Source organism: Natator depressus, chromosome 21 (genome assembly GCF_965152275.1).
Source record: "Natator depressus isolate rNatDep1 chromosome 21, rNatDep2.hap1, whole genome shotgun sequence".
Classification (NCBI taxonomy): domain Eukaryota; kingdom Metazoa; phylum Chordata; order Testudines; family Cheloniidae; genus Natator; species Natator depressus.
In genome coordinates this window covers 11,874,085-11,889,450 of record NC_134254.1, presented here as the reverse complement: position 1 = coordinate 11,889,450, position 15,366 = coordinate 11,874,085, and the positions used below count along the sequence as shown (strand labels likewise).

The following is a 15,366-nucleotide window of genomic DNA, read 5'->3' as shown; positions in this document are numbered from 1 at the left end:
GCGGTCAAATGCCAAGTTCAGTGAGGCTGTGAACGGCCCGACGGGTGGAATGGTAAAGCAGTGTAACTCGCACCCACCTGGTGTTCCTCGGGGGTGACTCTCACAACGAAGGCCGGATTCGGATCGGTGTTACGACGAGCGCCAGGGCAGAATCCAGCCCCACGAGGAAGCGGATGCTGCAGCTAGGGAAGCAACATCCGGGCGTGTGGTAAATCAGCGCCCTGCTGACTGCACCAGAGTTCCCCAAAGGATGAAGGCGGCGAGACATTCTGCGTTAGGACCAGACTGTGCCTCTCTAGGGACGGGCCCCGCCCTGTGTGGTTTAGCACGACGGGGACCCAACTCTGGACAGCTCTATAGCGGAGCTAAGCATCACTTTACCTGATACCCATATAGCCCCTACAGGGAGGATGTGTGTCTTCACGGCAGAGTTAGCCTAGGTTCTTACTCAGGGGTTGCCCCGGTCCCACTCCCATCCAAATGCAAACCCCTCCCTCTCACCCAAGTTAAGTGGTGCTTTCAACCCAGGCTAGCTGGCCTGGTGGTGGTGGAGTGTTAGAGTCTGAGCTCCACTTTCACTGGTGACCCACCTGCTGCCATGAGAATACCGATAAGTCACTCCAGGGCCTTCCCACCAGAGCGACAAGCCAAGGTGATCTCAGCAGCAGTGTTTGAATGGACCACTGTGAGCGCCCGAGGTGTTTCTGGAGGCGGAAGCTCTGAGGTCTATCCCACACTGCTATGGTGCCTGATGGCTGTGAAGCTCTGCTATGTCTGCAGGCTCAGATCTTAAACCCATGTTTTTTATATTCCTATATAAAAAGGAATTTGAGGTGAAAGCCCAGGGGGTTTAAAAGCAAAGAAGCAGCATGGCTTAAAAGGATTAGGAAAGAATGTGCTGAAGAACCAACTGAAAAAAGAACTTTAATACCCTAGCTGAGCTGGTCAGAAAACCTCCACCTGCTGGAAGCCAGGAAAGAACAGATCCGGCAGGTCTGCGCAGCTGGTACCTACGGTTTCCCGTTAGAGTGAACCGATGGCATGTTTTGTTTGTTCTTGTCTCCATCTGCTGGTAGGAGTGGGAGGTCGTATTCCTCGCTGCCTGGCGTTTCAGGAGACAGGAAAATAAGGGTTCAATTCTCCTCTCATTTGCAACAGCTCTATGCCAAATATCAATCCATCGACTACAGTGGAATCACTCCTGACGTGCACTGGTGGAAGTGAGATGAGGCTTTAAAAACTAGCAACGGGTGAGATTTCATCTATAATGTGAGCAGATGAAAAGTAGGTGTTTGTCACAAGCCTCGGAGCAGTTATTCTTTCTCAAGAGCAAGGAGGCTGCAAGGCCAGACCAGCACTACAGTGAGCCTTAGGAATAAGAAAAGCAGATGAACAGAGACACCTTCAAGCCAGCCCAGGAAGCAGACACCTCAGACCAAGGGTTAAATTCACCAATGTGCAGAGTGCCAACATCATGTGGACCGTTTAAGTCCCACTTAAGCTGTTAGGCCCTGATCCTGTAATGCGATACAAACAGGAAGACTGTCTGCACTCATGCTCAGTCCCTCTAAAATCAATGAAGGACCGCAGGATCGGGGCTCAGGGTTTAAGTGAGACTTCAGTGGTACATAGGCCTTGCATTGGTCCTCTGCCCGGGGGTGAATTTCACTTCCTCTGCAGGACTATTTTCATTGTTTACAGCAATACATCCCACATGGAGCCATTCATTCTACGGCAATACGGAGGATAAAGGAAAACAAACCATAGCAGCGGGTAATTAGCAAGGGACCTGGAGGAACCAAGGAGCTGCTCCTCAGATATCAGAGACACCTTACTCTGCTTGTCAGTAAGCACTCTGCAGAAGAGGACTGCTCTTCAAGATGTGGTCCTGACACTAACAGGAGGAAGAAGTAGATGCAAGAGGAGAGTCCTCACCTCCACTGTCATCTGGTAATGCAGGAGATCAAAAAGCTCTCATTAGGTTTCTTGCTTGTTTCTCATCCCAGCGGGCTGGCGGCGGGTGGGAAAGAAGTCTTCAAAAGTCTGAACACGCCAGGACAACCCAACCACAGATTTTACATTAGAACATTTATTTCTCAGAGAGAAAATAGAGTTTCAGACAGTCAGATTATAGTAGGTAAAATTAGCATTTTTTTTCTTTACAAGCATAGATTTTCTTATTACCTCTCTTATACCATCTGATATAAACAATTCTAGAAAGCAAATAAACTCACTTTCTACAATAAATAGAGCAATCTGTGCTTTACAGCAGACTGACAGTAACGTTTAGGTCCCGTAGCAACAGCAGGATATTAGCCAATTAAAATTCTAAAATGTCATTAAAAAAAAAAAAAAAAAAAAAAAGGAAACAAAACAAAACAAATCCCCCACCCTGCCCCCAAGATCTTAAAACAGTTATACACAGGTCACAAGTCCACAGCTGAGCTACTATCTGGAAAAAGTGTATGTTCCTTTAAATAAATTATACTGTGTGCATACAAAAAGACCCAGCAACACAACTGAGGACTTTCAAGAATGGTGACAATAGGCCTGAATAATTTAGAACGATATTTTACAACTATGTACACAACTTCCTTCCCTATCCACACTCTTTAGGGATTATTATTATTTTTACAAAATCCTATACCCCGTCTTTATACAGGTATTTTCCTTAAGGTGTGGTTCCATGTCCCAATGTATAAGAAGTGGTACTTTAAAAAAGTAGACCAAGTAGAAATGGCAGTGATTTCCCCCCCACCCCCATTTATTATTATTTTCTCCCCACATTCTCTTTAGTATGAAAAAGTTAAAATAATAAAAAAGTATTGAGTTAAAAAGCGAAAGGGTGATATTCTGTCTGCAATCTTGAATCTGCACCTTTGGTTCTTAAAATTTAAAAGGAAAAAAAAAACCCCACAATAGAACAGATAAGAGAAATGATGAATCCTTGGCTAATAGAAAAGAAAAGTTTTGTCATCAGTTTTCAAGCATTAGCTGTCCCTGGTTTTGCAATACAAAAGCAGTAAAACAGGGTTCTCTGCAGAGCTGGGTTTTTGTTTTTTGTTTTTGTTTTTGTTTTGAATGGATCGCAAATGCTAGAGACCCACAGAGCAGGGAAGAGATGTGAACGGGTGAAACGGTTATGTGCTCCAGCTAGCAGAAATCCAGTCACAGCTTTAATTCAGTCCAAACCAAGCTGGAGGAAAACTTTAAAAAGACAGTCCGTGAAAAAATAAGAGCAGAGAAGAATTGGGGGGTCTGACATTCCAACTAGTTATTTTAAACTGAACACACATAAAACGACACCACAGGGCGTGTCTTCCTCCCGCCCTGATCAACGTTAGTGTCGGTCAAGCTGTTCCAGCTGATTAGACACTTCCAAAATTAGGTTAAAAAAACATAAAAGACGTTTTCTTGCCCAGACTCAATACTCTGTTAAGATGCAATATGAAGAACATGTTCTTGGAATTGTCACATAGTCACTGAAATTGAAATTTACACATGAAACTATTGACTATAAATGTCTAGGTCACACACACATAAAAATAAAATTAGGGGACTTGTTTTTTATATTTAAAGCTCTGTGCATTTGTGCATGTGTGCGTAAGGAGAAAGGGAGAGTTATCAAAATATGATCTCAATCTTTTCTAATTGTGGTGAAAACCTACCATGAAAACATATTATATATACATAGGCATGAGAGTCATAACAATAACAGTAGGCTGCAAATTTGTTAACGCCATGGGGCAACCAATGTCATTTAAAAAATGAAATTAAAAAAGTCCAGTGATGGTTATTGTAAATTTGGCACAAGACAGTCCAGTAGGAGTTCCACTAAAGGGTACTGGTTTATTTACAATGGTGATGGATTCCAGAGAATTACTCAGAGCTGGCTGCAGACTAAAAACCCAAGAGGTGTGGGGCGTGATGTCCAACCATCAGACTGCAGCTCCCCCCCGCACACTTCACCAGCTTCTTTCTTGTGGTCCAGCCCAATAGATCACTTCCTCTCCTGCCGGCTCTTCAATGAGACACATTCAGAAAGAATCCGGACAGGCTTTTTGGCACGAATCAAGGTACTTTATAGGAGCTTCTTACCCTGCTAGGCATAGTGCATCTCTCACAGGAACACAAAAGAACATAGCAGATGCCCCATCACGATCCCCCAGGCAGGGAGGAATCCCCTACCATTCTGTGCATGGCAAGGTCCACTATGCCAACAGGTGCAAGCACTGGGTCTGAAAAAATGGGGCAGAGTGGGCATTTCCGACTCCCTACAGATAATTTGACGTGACAAAGGGGTGGTCTCCCCGGACGCGGCTCATGTGGATCATTGCTCGGTCGTACGCCACCTGGACGGACTTGCGGATGCTGGTTTTTCGGCCCTCCATCATCTTTAGCTTGTCCACTGTGTCGTCCACCCCAAGGGGAAGAACTTTGTCCCGCGGAAGCCATTGCCTGCAATCCAAGCAGAATACCAAAAACCCTGTCACCGAGAGAAATGGAGAGAGGGCAGATGGGAAAGAATGGCCAATGGCCCAGGGCCACCGAGACTTCCAGCCCTTTCAAGGCTAAGGGCTAAAATCTCTCTAGCTTTGCAGAAAGCTACATTCATACAGTGCAATGAAGCTTGAGAATCCCTGTGCTATGCCTCTTGTGGATGGAGTCACTATGTCGGTGTAGTATGGCACTTACATCGACAGGACAAGGCTGTAGTGTAGACATTGACGTAAGCAGGCCAACATGAGCTGCCTTACGTTGACCTGTGTATTGCAGACCATGCCTAAGGGAGTTTGGAGCTCGCTGAAATGGAATGTGGATGTCTAATTCCCTTAGGCTCCTTTGAAAAGCCTAGCCTCATTCCATTTTGCAATGCCAAGAGGAGAGTTAATAATAAAAGAAGAAAGAAAAATCCTATTCATTATCTCTTCTGGGTTCCCTAGCGTATCTGTCTACTCTGTGTCTACTTTGTTCAGAGTGTAAGCTCTTTGAAACAGTGATCTGAAGTGCACATGGATATTACCTACCATGTGACTTTTACCTGCACAGTCAGTTCCTCTTTCCTTGTGGGAACTCCTGATTCATTAATGCAGCTCCTTGAGGGTATGGCTATCAGCATCATTACAGGGACTCACCTCTCTCCCAGGACGTCTGCAGTGTTGTTGTAGCCGTATTGGTCCCAAGACACGAGAGAGACAAGGTGGGTTACGTAATATCTTTTAGTGGACCAACTTCTCCAGAGACCTGAAGAAGAGCTCTGTGTACCTCGATAGCTTGTCTCTCTCACTCACAGAACCTGGTCCACTAAAAGATATTAGCTCACCCCCCTTGTCTCTCTCCCAGGTGTCGCTCCAGTTTTACAATCTTTACATTGCTTCACATATGGATTTCAAGGCTTTCTTGCTTATTTTCAAAGCACTTCATTGGCTTGGGGCTTATTATATCTGATCGGTCTTTTGCTACCATATAAACCTGGTCCTCCACTGAGGCCACGATCAGGAGGGTATTTAGTCTGTCTGAGATCGAACGATAAAGTCCTTGAGAGCTAGGCACAAAATTTGCACTTGGATGCCTTACGATAGGTTCCTAAAATCTGTATTATGGAACTTGAACAAATAGCCTGACCTGGAAACTGTAGGCACTCAGCACCTCTGAAAAATGTGGCTGCTTGTTTAGGTGTCTAAATATGGAATAAGTCTAACGTTTTGAAAATGCTGACCTAGAAATTTCAGCAAACTTTCTCTACAACGGTAGAACTGGATGCACGGTCTGCCTCAGCTTTCAGAACAAAAGGCACTTTTTATTGGCTGCTGATTTTGACTGTAAAATTAATTCTCAATACAATTCAGTATTTTTCTTGTAAAAGCATCCTGTGACCCTGGAGGAAGGCCATTGTGCAAATAAATGCCTCTTCCAGCTGCTGATCATGTAAGCAGGAGACCACACTGTCATGCATTCGGGCAAGGGAGAGGTGTGCAAACCCCTTCAAGGAGATTTTGCGACTGCTGTGCCTTTAAAAATGCTCCACCTTAAATCTGCCTTAATAATGTTAAATCTTCCTTCTGGGCAGCCCATCCCACGATGTCTGTTCACTCACCAGGTTCTCTTGTTGTCAAAGAACAGGACAAGGAAGAGCTTTTCTCCTGCCTCTGTCTGTTTCTGCTCCCCCAACTTCAAAACATCCAGGGGAGGGACAGGGATGGGGACTCCGTTGTGAAGGAGGCCCTCGCGCGGCATCTTGGGATCAATTATCTGGAGAGACAGATGAGGCGCACGGATCAGTATTTCGAAAGCCGCACCACAGGAAGACTCCTGCAAGTTCAGCCTAAGAGCACAGCCCTGCTCTGCACTGCCTGAGCAAAAAGGCACCGGGGGGAGGGAACCTGCAGGGAACAGGAGGGAGGAAGAGGATGCGAGTGCGTGCAGAAGAGTTCAGACTTTTGATAGCAGACATGGGATTTCCCAATGCAAAAGACATTTGTGCTAATAGAAGGGCTCCCGACTTGCTCAGCACCAGAGATTAAACAACTTTATAGCCAAGCTAAATGCAGTCTGAAGCCAATGAGTTTACATGGGATATCAGTCAGGACTGAAATGGTCAATGGGAGCCATACAAGCACCTAAGATAATTAGATAGTCATTATGATTATAATTTCATATTTATATTACAGTAGCAATCAGAGGCTCTGGTCAGGATCAAGGTCCTATTACGCTAAGCATAAAGCCCTGAAGAAAAGCAGAGAAAGCATAGCTTATCTATACTCTCTCTCTTTCAGTATGTCCAAGCTAGATAGTTAAAGTAATCTATGGCATATAAGCAAGAGGCACCCTCCTGCTCCATTTGAGTAACGCCCTGCATAGAGCCTTCGTTGAAGCGGCTTTGTCTCTAGGGCGTATGCAGTATTGTGGGAGACCCATAAAGGTCTCCAGCCAAGAGGCTAATGTTGAAAGGGAAAGGACATGAACATACAGCATTGAGTTAGGCACTGTCACAATACTGTATTTTAATATATACTTTTTTGGTAGTCAATAACTCAGTATAAATCCAGTATTTTATTATTTAAAGAGGGCTTTCCCCCTAAGTTCACACAGTAAATGTGACAAGATTATTACATCCAATAGGCATAAGTTGATCTCACTCATGCCAGTGTTACCCAGCTGCAACTCCATGGACTTCAGAGGAGTTACTTCTGAATTTACACTGGTACTAAATGAGAATCCGGTCCAATATTTCAGAAATGTTGACAGGCAGTGCCAGACCCGGGGGTACTCTGGACAAAATCTAATCTAAAAGTAGATGTATCAATTCTCTCTGCATAAAGCAGATATGCCAGTGTGCCAACATTTACATGAAGTCACATGGGGAAGATGAAACTGCAGAAACCAGATATGAAACCAGGTCCAGTCTTCTGTGCTTTCCGACCTGGGCGCAGAGATGCATCCTACTGGCTTGGATGACCAGTTGGGCTCTGACACTGGCCAGCTGAACGAATTTGAAAACACTCTTTATCAGCACAGCAGATTGTGCCCTGTTTCAAACATGACATAAGACTCTGTCTATACTGATATAACCATTTAAAAACCAAGCTTCAACACAGTCTAAACTCTGCTTGTGGCCAAACTGGGATGGCACAGAACAATTGTTCTCTACCTTGGGCTCCTACCTGGGCTAGGAACATGGATTATGAACACCATTCTAGCATAGTTTGGTCCTGTCTACAGTAACTGGCCAACCAGTGATGGAATTCTGCTTGGCCACAAACAAGTATAAACCCTGGTTACGCTCAAGCATGGTGTTAAAATTCTGCTGCTTCACCAGAGTTGATGGCGCCTTTGTACTTTCCATGCCTTTGTCTACAATAGCTTTTATTTCCTACAATTTTCCATCAAAGGGGTCAAAGGGTAACCAGCTACCGTCAGCTTTGTGTCTATCCTAGCACTCCCAACAATGCAGATGCACAAGTGGTAGCCATACTGGGAAATTACACAGACAAGGGAAACAAAAAGATCAGCTTCTTGAGAGACGTCTTTGTTCTATTCAGCAGAAACTGCGAAGAGTAGAATCACACTTACTGCTTATCTGGCTCCTGTTCAAACTTATGTCAGAATTCTCTCTTTATTGGTTATTTAAATAATGCTTGTAAAACACAGTGCTAACTACGCCTTTTAGCAATAGCTGTGTTCATTGTCTTAGACCATGAACTGTAGCACGTTTCCTTTAAACCCCTGATGCCAGTCTATGGATTTCTTAGGAACAGCCTGTGCACCCATCTCGAAAGGTACTAAGGGACTGTTGTTCAAAAGGCCAGGTGCCTAAGGCTTGGCGCAAAAATGTGCATGCAACAGCATAGCTAATTTGCACGTGCAATTATTGTAATTGTACCCATTCACTGGGTATCCGCACATGCAAATGGCCCGTTAGGAATCTACATGTGTGAATGCAGAAATTATGCAAGCAAAGTGTGTAATTGCACCTGCATGTTTCATGTGGCCAACAGCACAGATAGCTCTCGCAACACGACAGAACAGTGAGCAAGATAGGAGAAGAAAGTGCTCATTTTTTGGCACCAACAGATTTATGTTTTGCAACATTTTCCCAATGGTCTGAAACAATGAGTAAAATGGCAGTTGACAGTGCGAAGGAAAGAACCAGGCATTACGTGAACGGGAGGAAGTTTCTCTTTTCTAACTGGCTACGCTGCACCCCCAGCACTGGACTCTGCGTTGCTAACCTTGCTGTTACAGCAAGGGAGGACCCTGTGCGACAGGCGTACTTACCAAGGCAGGGTAGGACGGATAGCCTCGACACTTTGCCCACACGAGCTCCAAAGGTTCCAGTTCAGCATGGCTCTCAAACGGCATCAGGAGGTTTCTGCCTAAGGGGTCACAAAGAAACACGACTTAGAAGTGCCTGAGCATTAGTATAGAGAAGTAGGGAACAGAAGAAACATCTCTGTCTACGAACTCAGACACACCAGCCCACACGTTCTCCAAAGCAACCAGCTAACGCAGATGAGACTGCTGTCGTGGCTAAAATACACGAGCAGAATTCCTGGCTTGCTTTTTTAAACCTCCTTGCTATGTGGTAAGTGCACAGCTGAAATTTCACTGTGTTCAAAATAAACCTACATCCGCCCCACCTTTTACCCCACAAACAGATCCACGTCACCACTAGTACGTGTGCGGCTACATCCGTTTTATAATCAACCCCATTTTCCTGATGGAGGGATGACGCAAAATGAAAAGTCACTTGTTTTTGCCTTCTGCTGCCACCCCATGTCCCTGCTCCAAGGCTCTATGTTGTCGTGCAACACCAGAAATAGAGTTGATTCACACCCTCATGCAGAGCAGGGCGTAAAGTAAGCAGCAAGGGTCTCCACCTCCTCTCCATGCCTTGGGTAAGGAGCAGTCCCACACAGTTCCCCTTCCTCTTGGGATGGTGCAATGAGAGCTCCCCCTCTTGGGCTAATCTATTTTAATTACTGTGCTGGACAATCTGGCTTCATGACTCAGGACTTGGAAGTTGGAGACTGGGATCTGTCCACCTGTGACTATAAGGTCAGTTGCTTGGAGATGATTATTATTTATTAATTATTATTATTATTTGTATTACCGTAGTGCTAGGAGCCTGAGTCCTGGACCAGGACCCCACTGTGCTAGAGGCTGTACAAGCAATGAACAAAAAGATGGTCCCCTGGCCTGGAATTTCCCCAGCCAGACACAAGGTGGGTCTCACTGGTCCCATGCCAACCTTGCTCTCTTCTGATGCAAAATGCACATGGCTGTGCCGCCGGGATGCCACTGCAGCCCTGCTTGGCCCCAGACCAACAATATTTTATAAATCGTTACTTCCCTAATAGTAAAACTGCTCCAGCTCCTCCAAATTCTGAAACACTCAGACGTGGCTCAGCAGGGTCCCCAGTACAGCTCTCGCAACATCGGGGAAAGGCGAGCAAAGAACAGCTGAGAAGGTGATAAGTGCTTTTGCTCCTGATCTCATTTCCCAATACAACATTTTCAACAGCGGTGCTTCAGTTAAAGTTTTATTAAAAACTCAATGCGGTGATTTAGAAACACACACATCTAAAAAACCTAACGGTTAAGAAAAAGGGAATGCTAAGACCTGTAGCTGACTTCAACTGCAGTTGTGGGGGCTCAGCACCTCGGAAAATCAGGCCCTATGTGATTTCTAAGCAGGACTAAGATTTTGTCACTGAATTTTTTCAGAAGAGTCACTGGGTGATAACAGTGGTACATGTAGCGTGACGACAGCCGGAATAGTTCTGAACAGAAGAGTCACCAAAGCAGGGGATACTTTTGTAAACACCAGTACAAATAATGGGTGACGTTCACTCTTCTGCAAAGAGCAGGCTCAAAGCATTTCACACCACTTCAACCTTCAAAATCGGGTTTAAGTGTCACTTTAGTGCAGGGGTGAATTCCATTCATAACAAGAAGTGCTTTGGGGAAAGATGCGGTTTGACCCCTTTTTAAGTTTTTGAAAGGAAAGAAAAGAGGAATATTAGGCTTGTCTTCATGATCAACTGGTTTGCAGCAAGCTGGGACACGAATCTATGCCGCACTAGCCTACCACAGACCAGCCATCTGTGCGCACCCTGCTGACGCACATTAATGTTTAATTAATACTCTTTGATCTAGTCATCTTTGAAACAGGACTAGATCAAAGCACACTAAATAACTGTTAATGCACATCAGCAGGGTCCACGTGGACAATTAGTCCACAGCAGTCTAGTGCGGGGTAGATTCACATCCCAGCTTGCCGTAAAATAAATGGTTGTATAGATGAGAACATAAGAATAGCCATATTGGGTCAGACCAAAGATCCATCTGGCCCAGTATCCTGTCTTCCGAGAGTGGCCAATGCCAGGTGCCCCAGAGGAAATGAACAGAACAGGTAATCGTCAGGTTACGTCCTTAGTTGTGTTTTTATATGCAATGCAGGGTTTAGGGGAGTTCTTGCTTCCTGCTGTTGAAAGGAACCAGCCAAAATGACTTGAGATACTTGAGGTTGGATACTCAATGGTCCAGAGCCGCCAAACAATGGCAGAGGTGCTTCAGAGGATCAAAAGTCTTAAGAGCTGGGGACTTTCTCACGGCACTCATACCGGAGGCACAAGACACAGGAATGATAATCCTGCACTGATGATTTCATTACAGAAATATTAACCCCCATTATAAAACTGCAGAAACTCTGGCACAGAGAGGTGAAGTGACTTGCCCTAGACGGCACAGCAACTCAGTGGCAGAGCTAGGAGGAGAATCCAGGGGTTCTACGTACCAGTTACCAGCTCTACCAACTAGACACAGACTCCTCCATTTAAGATGTTGTTTTATATGCTACTTCTTTGTGTTGCCACGGTGTTGTGGCTGGGCTTCCAGCCAATCACACAGCCCACAGTTTTACTGTGCACCTCACAGTGAGGTTTATTCAGCTATTTTACCACCTAAGCCACAAAAATCTCTAAAATATCAAAAGTTGTGAACATTAAAACAAAACAACCCCCACAAAACACCCACGGAAGATCTCGTAATCGATGGGTCCCGTGGCAAAAGCCCAGCCTTATTAATGCTATGGTAATATATATAGTCAGGCTTGCAAGATAAGAGCCTCTTAATTCATAGGGTCACCATAACTCCCTTCTCATAGCCTAAATTGCAACCCCAAACACATGCCTGAATCAAGAGACACCTTTCACATAGAAACACTGATCAGATTCAGTTCTAGAGTAAATTTGTGCAGCTCCCCTAAAATCAAATCATCAGAGATTAATTTGACCCTGTAAGCCCCAGAACAAAATTATAAGGGGTTAAATCCACCCCTAGTGAATCTCTACTGAAATCAGTGAAGTTACACTACGGATGAATCTGCACCACTGTTCAGACAGCAGGATTTTTTTCAATGGAGTACAAACACGCAGACTATTCTGCTGTCACGTATCTGGCTGCTTAATCCCTGCAGGGAATGTCTAGCTCAGGTTGATGGAATAAGATTAGCTACCATTTTTATCATAGCCAAGGCTGCAAAAGTTCCACATGGGGGACACATGACTAAATCTGCTAGCTCCTTGCTTTTGAGAAAGAGTTTTAATTAATGTGAATTTCACAGGGTGAGAGAGTCTCTGCCCGAGGTGAACGGTCACTATACTGTAGAATGCAGACTATAGACTGCATTGGAAATCAGAATGAATCAGAGAAATACATACATAGGATGACCTAAGTGAGGGTGAGATTGGGAAATATATGATGTATATTTTCTTTTGCTATCCCAAAGTGAGGTTAAAACACACAGAGCTCTCCCAGAGATTCAAACTTCCCCAGAAATGGGCCCGCCCTGTAAAACTTATCTCAGCAGCAGTTTGCTGAGTGTACAATATCCTTGACAATAATCGTTTCCATTGAGATAGGAGACAGAGTCCAGTGGCTATAAAGAAGGGGATAGATGTATAGCAGAGAGTTAAGATTCTGATCTCAGCTCCACCCGTGTAAATCTGCACTAACTCCACTGACTGACCTCCGTACCTGAAATCGGAATCTGATTACTGGTGTGCTAGAAAACCAGAGAATTGCCTTGGGTAGTATTAGAAGAGTGTGGCTCCATGACACTGATGTATGGCACACACTGACAAGGAAAGTAGTGACAACAATAGGACAGTGAACAGCTATAAAGTCAGCTTCAGAGACGGCACTCCTTTTATTAGTATTATTTATTATTTGTATGGTGGTGGCGCCTCAGAGTCCCAATCACAAACCAGGACCCGTAGTGCCAGACTGTGCCTGCCCCAAAGAGCTTCTTCTATAGACATTATTCTCACCTGAGCTGCTGTAATCAGAGTCTCCATTCACACCATCCAAGAAGGGGACCCGAGAAAGGGCTGGCTTCCCTCGACTACGTTTGGGAGGAGTCAAACCGCTGTTAAAAAGAAACAAAAAGTAGAGTGTTAGGGAAAGCAAGATTTCACTACAAAACACAGCAGAGTTACAGGATTCTCCAGCTGTTTGGAAAATGCAGGGAAATTATTGGACTGATGCAATCTCGATATGAAAAGAACACTAAAGATCTACTTTCAGCAGGTCTCATTAAATGCTCCAGTAAAATTTGCCAATGTATCTGCTTTGATATATTTTTGTGGGTGCAGTTAAGGAGACTTGCTGAACTTGAGGGAGAAACCCATCAAAGAAGTGTACACTAAGAGTCAAATCTACAACACTTAAACTCAGCAAGTTTACCTGGTTTGTGTTTAGACATTGGAGGATAAAAGAGTAGCCAACCTCTTTGAAACCGATTCTAATGGATAAACAATAGGGCTCCAGTATCAGATTTTCAGGATCTCTTTTTCCTTGTTCTTTATTACCGAGAACATTTATGAAAACAGTATCCCTACCGCTGAAGAATTTAGTAACTCTTGATTTTTGTTCCCTAGCTGAAAATGTTCATTTGTAACATTATAGTAATTTCCTAGTAACCAATTATTTTAAAACAGTAAAGAGAACTGACCCTACATAGAATAATTATATATGTTTTCCATGAGGTATCAGGCTAATTTTCAACTCCTTGTTTTGTGTGCATCCCACAACTCTAACATCATTTTTGAGATGTGAATTACTTGTAATTATAATAAGCTTTTACATAGCACTTTTCATCTTCAGAGTGTATTATAAAACATTAACTAATCTTTACAATTCCGTTGTGAGCCAAGTAACATTTTCCCCATTTTATAGGTACGGAAACGGGCAAAAAAGGTGAAGTGACACTGAATTCCGGGCCACTGGTCCTGTTCTTAGACCACTGGACCATTCTTACTCCTTTAAGAAACTTCCAGTGGATACAGAAATATCTACCTAATCAGTATTAGAACTAATTATGAGCCCAATTCTCCCACTCTTGCTCACACTAAGAAGTAAGGTAACTCCCTTCTCTTCAGGTGCCAATATATTTATGCCTGTATCTGTAATTTTCACTCCATGCATCTGAAGGAGTGGGGTTTTTTACCCACGAAAGCTTATGCCCAAATAAATCTGTTAGTTTTTAAGGTGCCACCGGACTCCTCGTTGTTTTTGTGGATACAGACTAACACGGCTACCCCTCTGATACTAAGTAGCACCTTACTCTGTGAGTAGTTCCATTGGTTTCGATGTCCCATGAGCTTCATCAGGATGACATATGGAACAAGAGTCTACTCAACCTAACTAAGAGTGGCAAAACTGATTTAGATCATATTATTAGCAGGACACCCCCTACAAGGGCTGATGAAAAGGTGCACCACACAGGGAGAGTACTTGGAGGCACTATGCCTCAGAGAGGCACAACATCTAGGGTTGCCAACTTTCTACTTGCACAAAACTGAACACACTGGCCCTGGCCCCTACCCCGCCTCTCCTCTGAGGCCCTGCCCCCTGCTCACTTCATTCCCCCTCCCTCTGTCGCTCACTCTCCTCACCCTCCCTCACTCGCTCATTTTCACCAGGCTGGCTCAGGGGGTTGGGGTGTGGGAAGGGGTGAGGGCTTTGACGGGGGGGGGGGGGGGGGGGCGGGCTCTAGGCTGGGGCCGGGAATGAGGGGCTTGAGGTGCAGGAGGGGGGTCCGGGCTGGGAGGGTGGAGCCAAGGGGTTCAGAGTATGGGAGGGGGCTCTGGGTTGAGGCAGGGTGTTGAGGGAGGAGGTATGGGCTCTGGGCTGGGGGTGCAGGTTCTGGGGTAGGGCCAGAAATGAGGGGTTCAGGGTGAAGGAGGGGGATCCAGGCTGGGGCAGGAGTGCAGGGGGTGTGAGGGCTCCAGCTGCGGATGCAGGCTCTGGGGTGGGGCTGGGACCGAGGGGTTTGGAGGGCAGGAGAGGGATCAGAGCTGGAGCAGGGGGTTGGGGAGTGTGTGTGTGTGTGTCAGGGGTGCAGACTCCAGGCGGCGCTTACCTCAGGCAGCTCCCAGAAGCAGCAGCATGTCCCCCCTCTGGCTCCTACATAGAGGGGTGGCCAGGCGGCTCTGCGCACTGCCCCATCCTCAGGCACCGCCCCCACAGCTTCCGTTGGCTGTGGTTCCTGGCCAATGGGAACCGCGGAGCTGGCACTTGGGGCGGGGGCACTGCGCAGAGCCCCCTGGCTGCCCCTACGCCTAGGAGTCGGAAGGGGGCCGTGCTGCTGCTTCTGGGAACCGTGCAGAGCCATGACAGGCAGGCAGCCTGCCTTAGCCCTGCTACACTGCCAACCGGACTTTTAACAGCCCAGTCAGTGGTGCTGACTGGAGCCACCGGGGTCCCTTTTCGACCGGGCATTCTGGTCAAAAACCAGACACCCAGCAACCCTCAACATCTGAGAAGTATGGGGAATAAGCAAGAAGAACTAGAAGTATGGAG

At 45.5% G+C, this 15,366-nt stretch overlaps 1 protein-coding gene across 1 annotated transcript in view; it reads right to left on the bottom strand.

The window, feature by feature from the left end:
- Positions 1-2,073: 2,073 nt before the first annotated feature.
- BRPF3 (bromodomain and PHD finger containing 3) overlaps positions 2,074-15,366 on the bottom strand; it is a 47,967-nt gene continuing 34,674 nt past the window's right edge. The window contains exons 10-13 of the mRNA XM_074935838.1: positions 12,834-12,931; positions 8,779-8,876; positions 6,098-6,252; positions 2,074-4,458 (exon numbers count right to left, since the gene is read on the bottom strand). Coding sequence (XP_074791939.1) covers positions 4,275-4,458; positions 6,098-6,252; positions 8,779-8,876; positions 12,834-12,931 — 535 coding nt within the window. The 3' untranslated portion in view covers positions 2,074-4,274. The remainder of the gene's footprint in view (positions 4,459-6,097; positions 6,253-8,778; positions 8,877-12,833; positions 12,932-15,366) is intronic.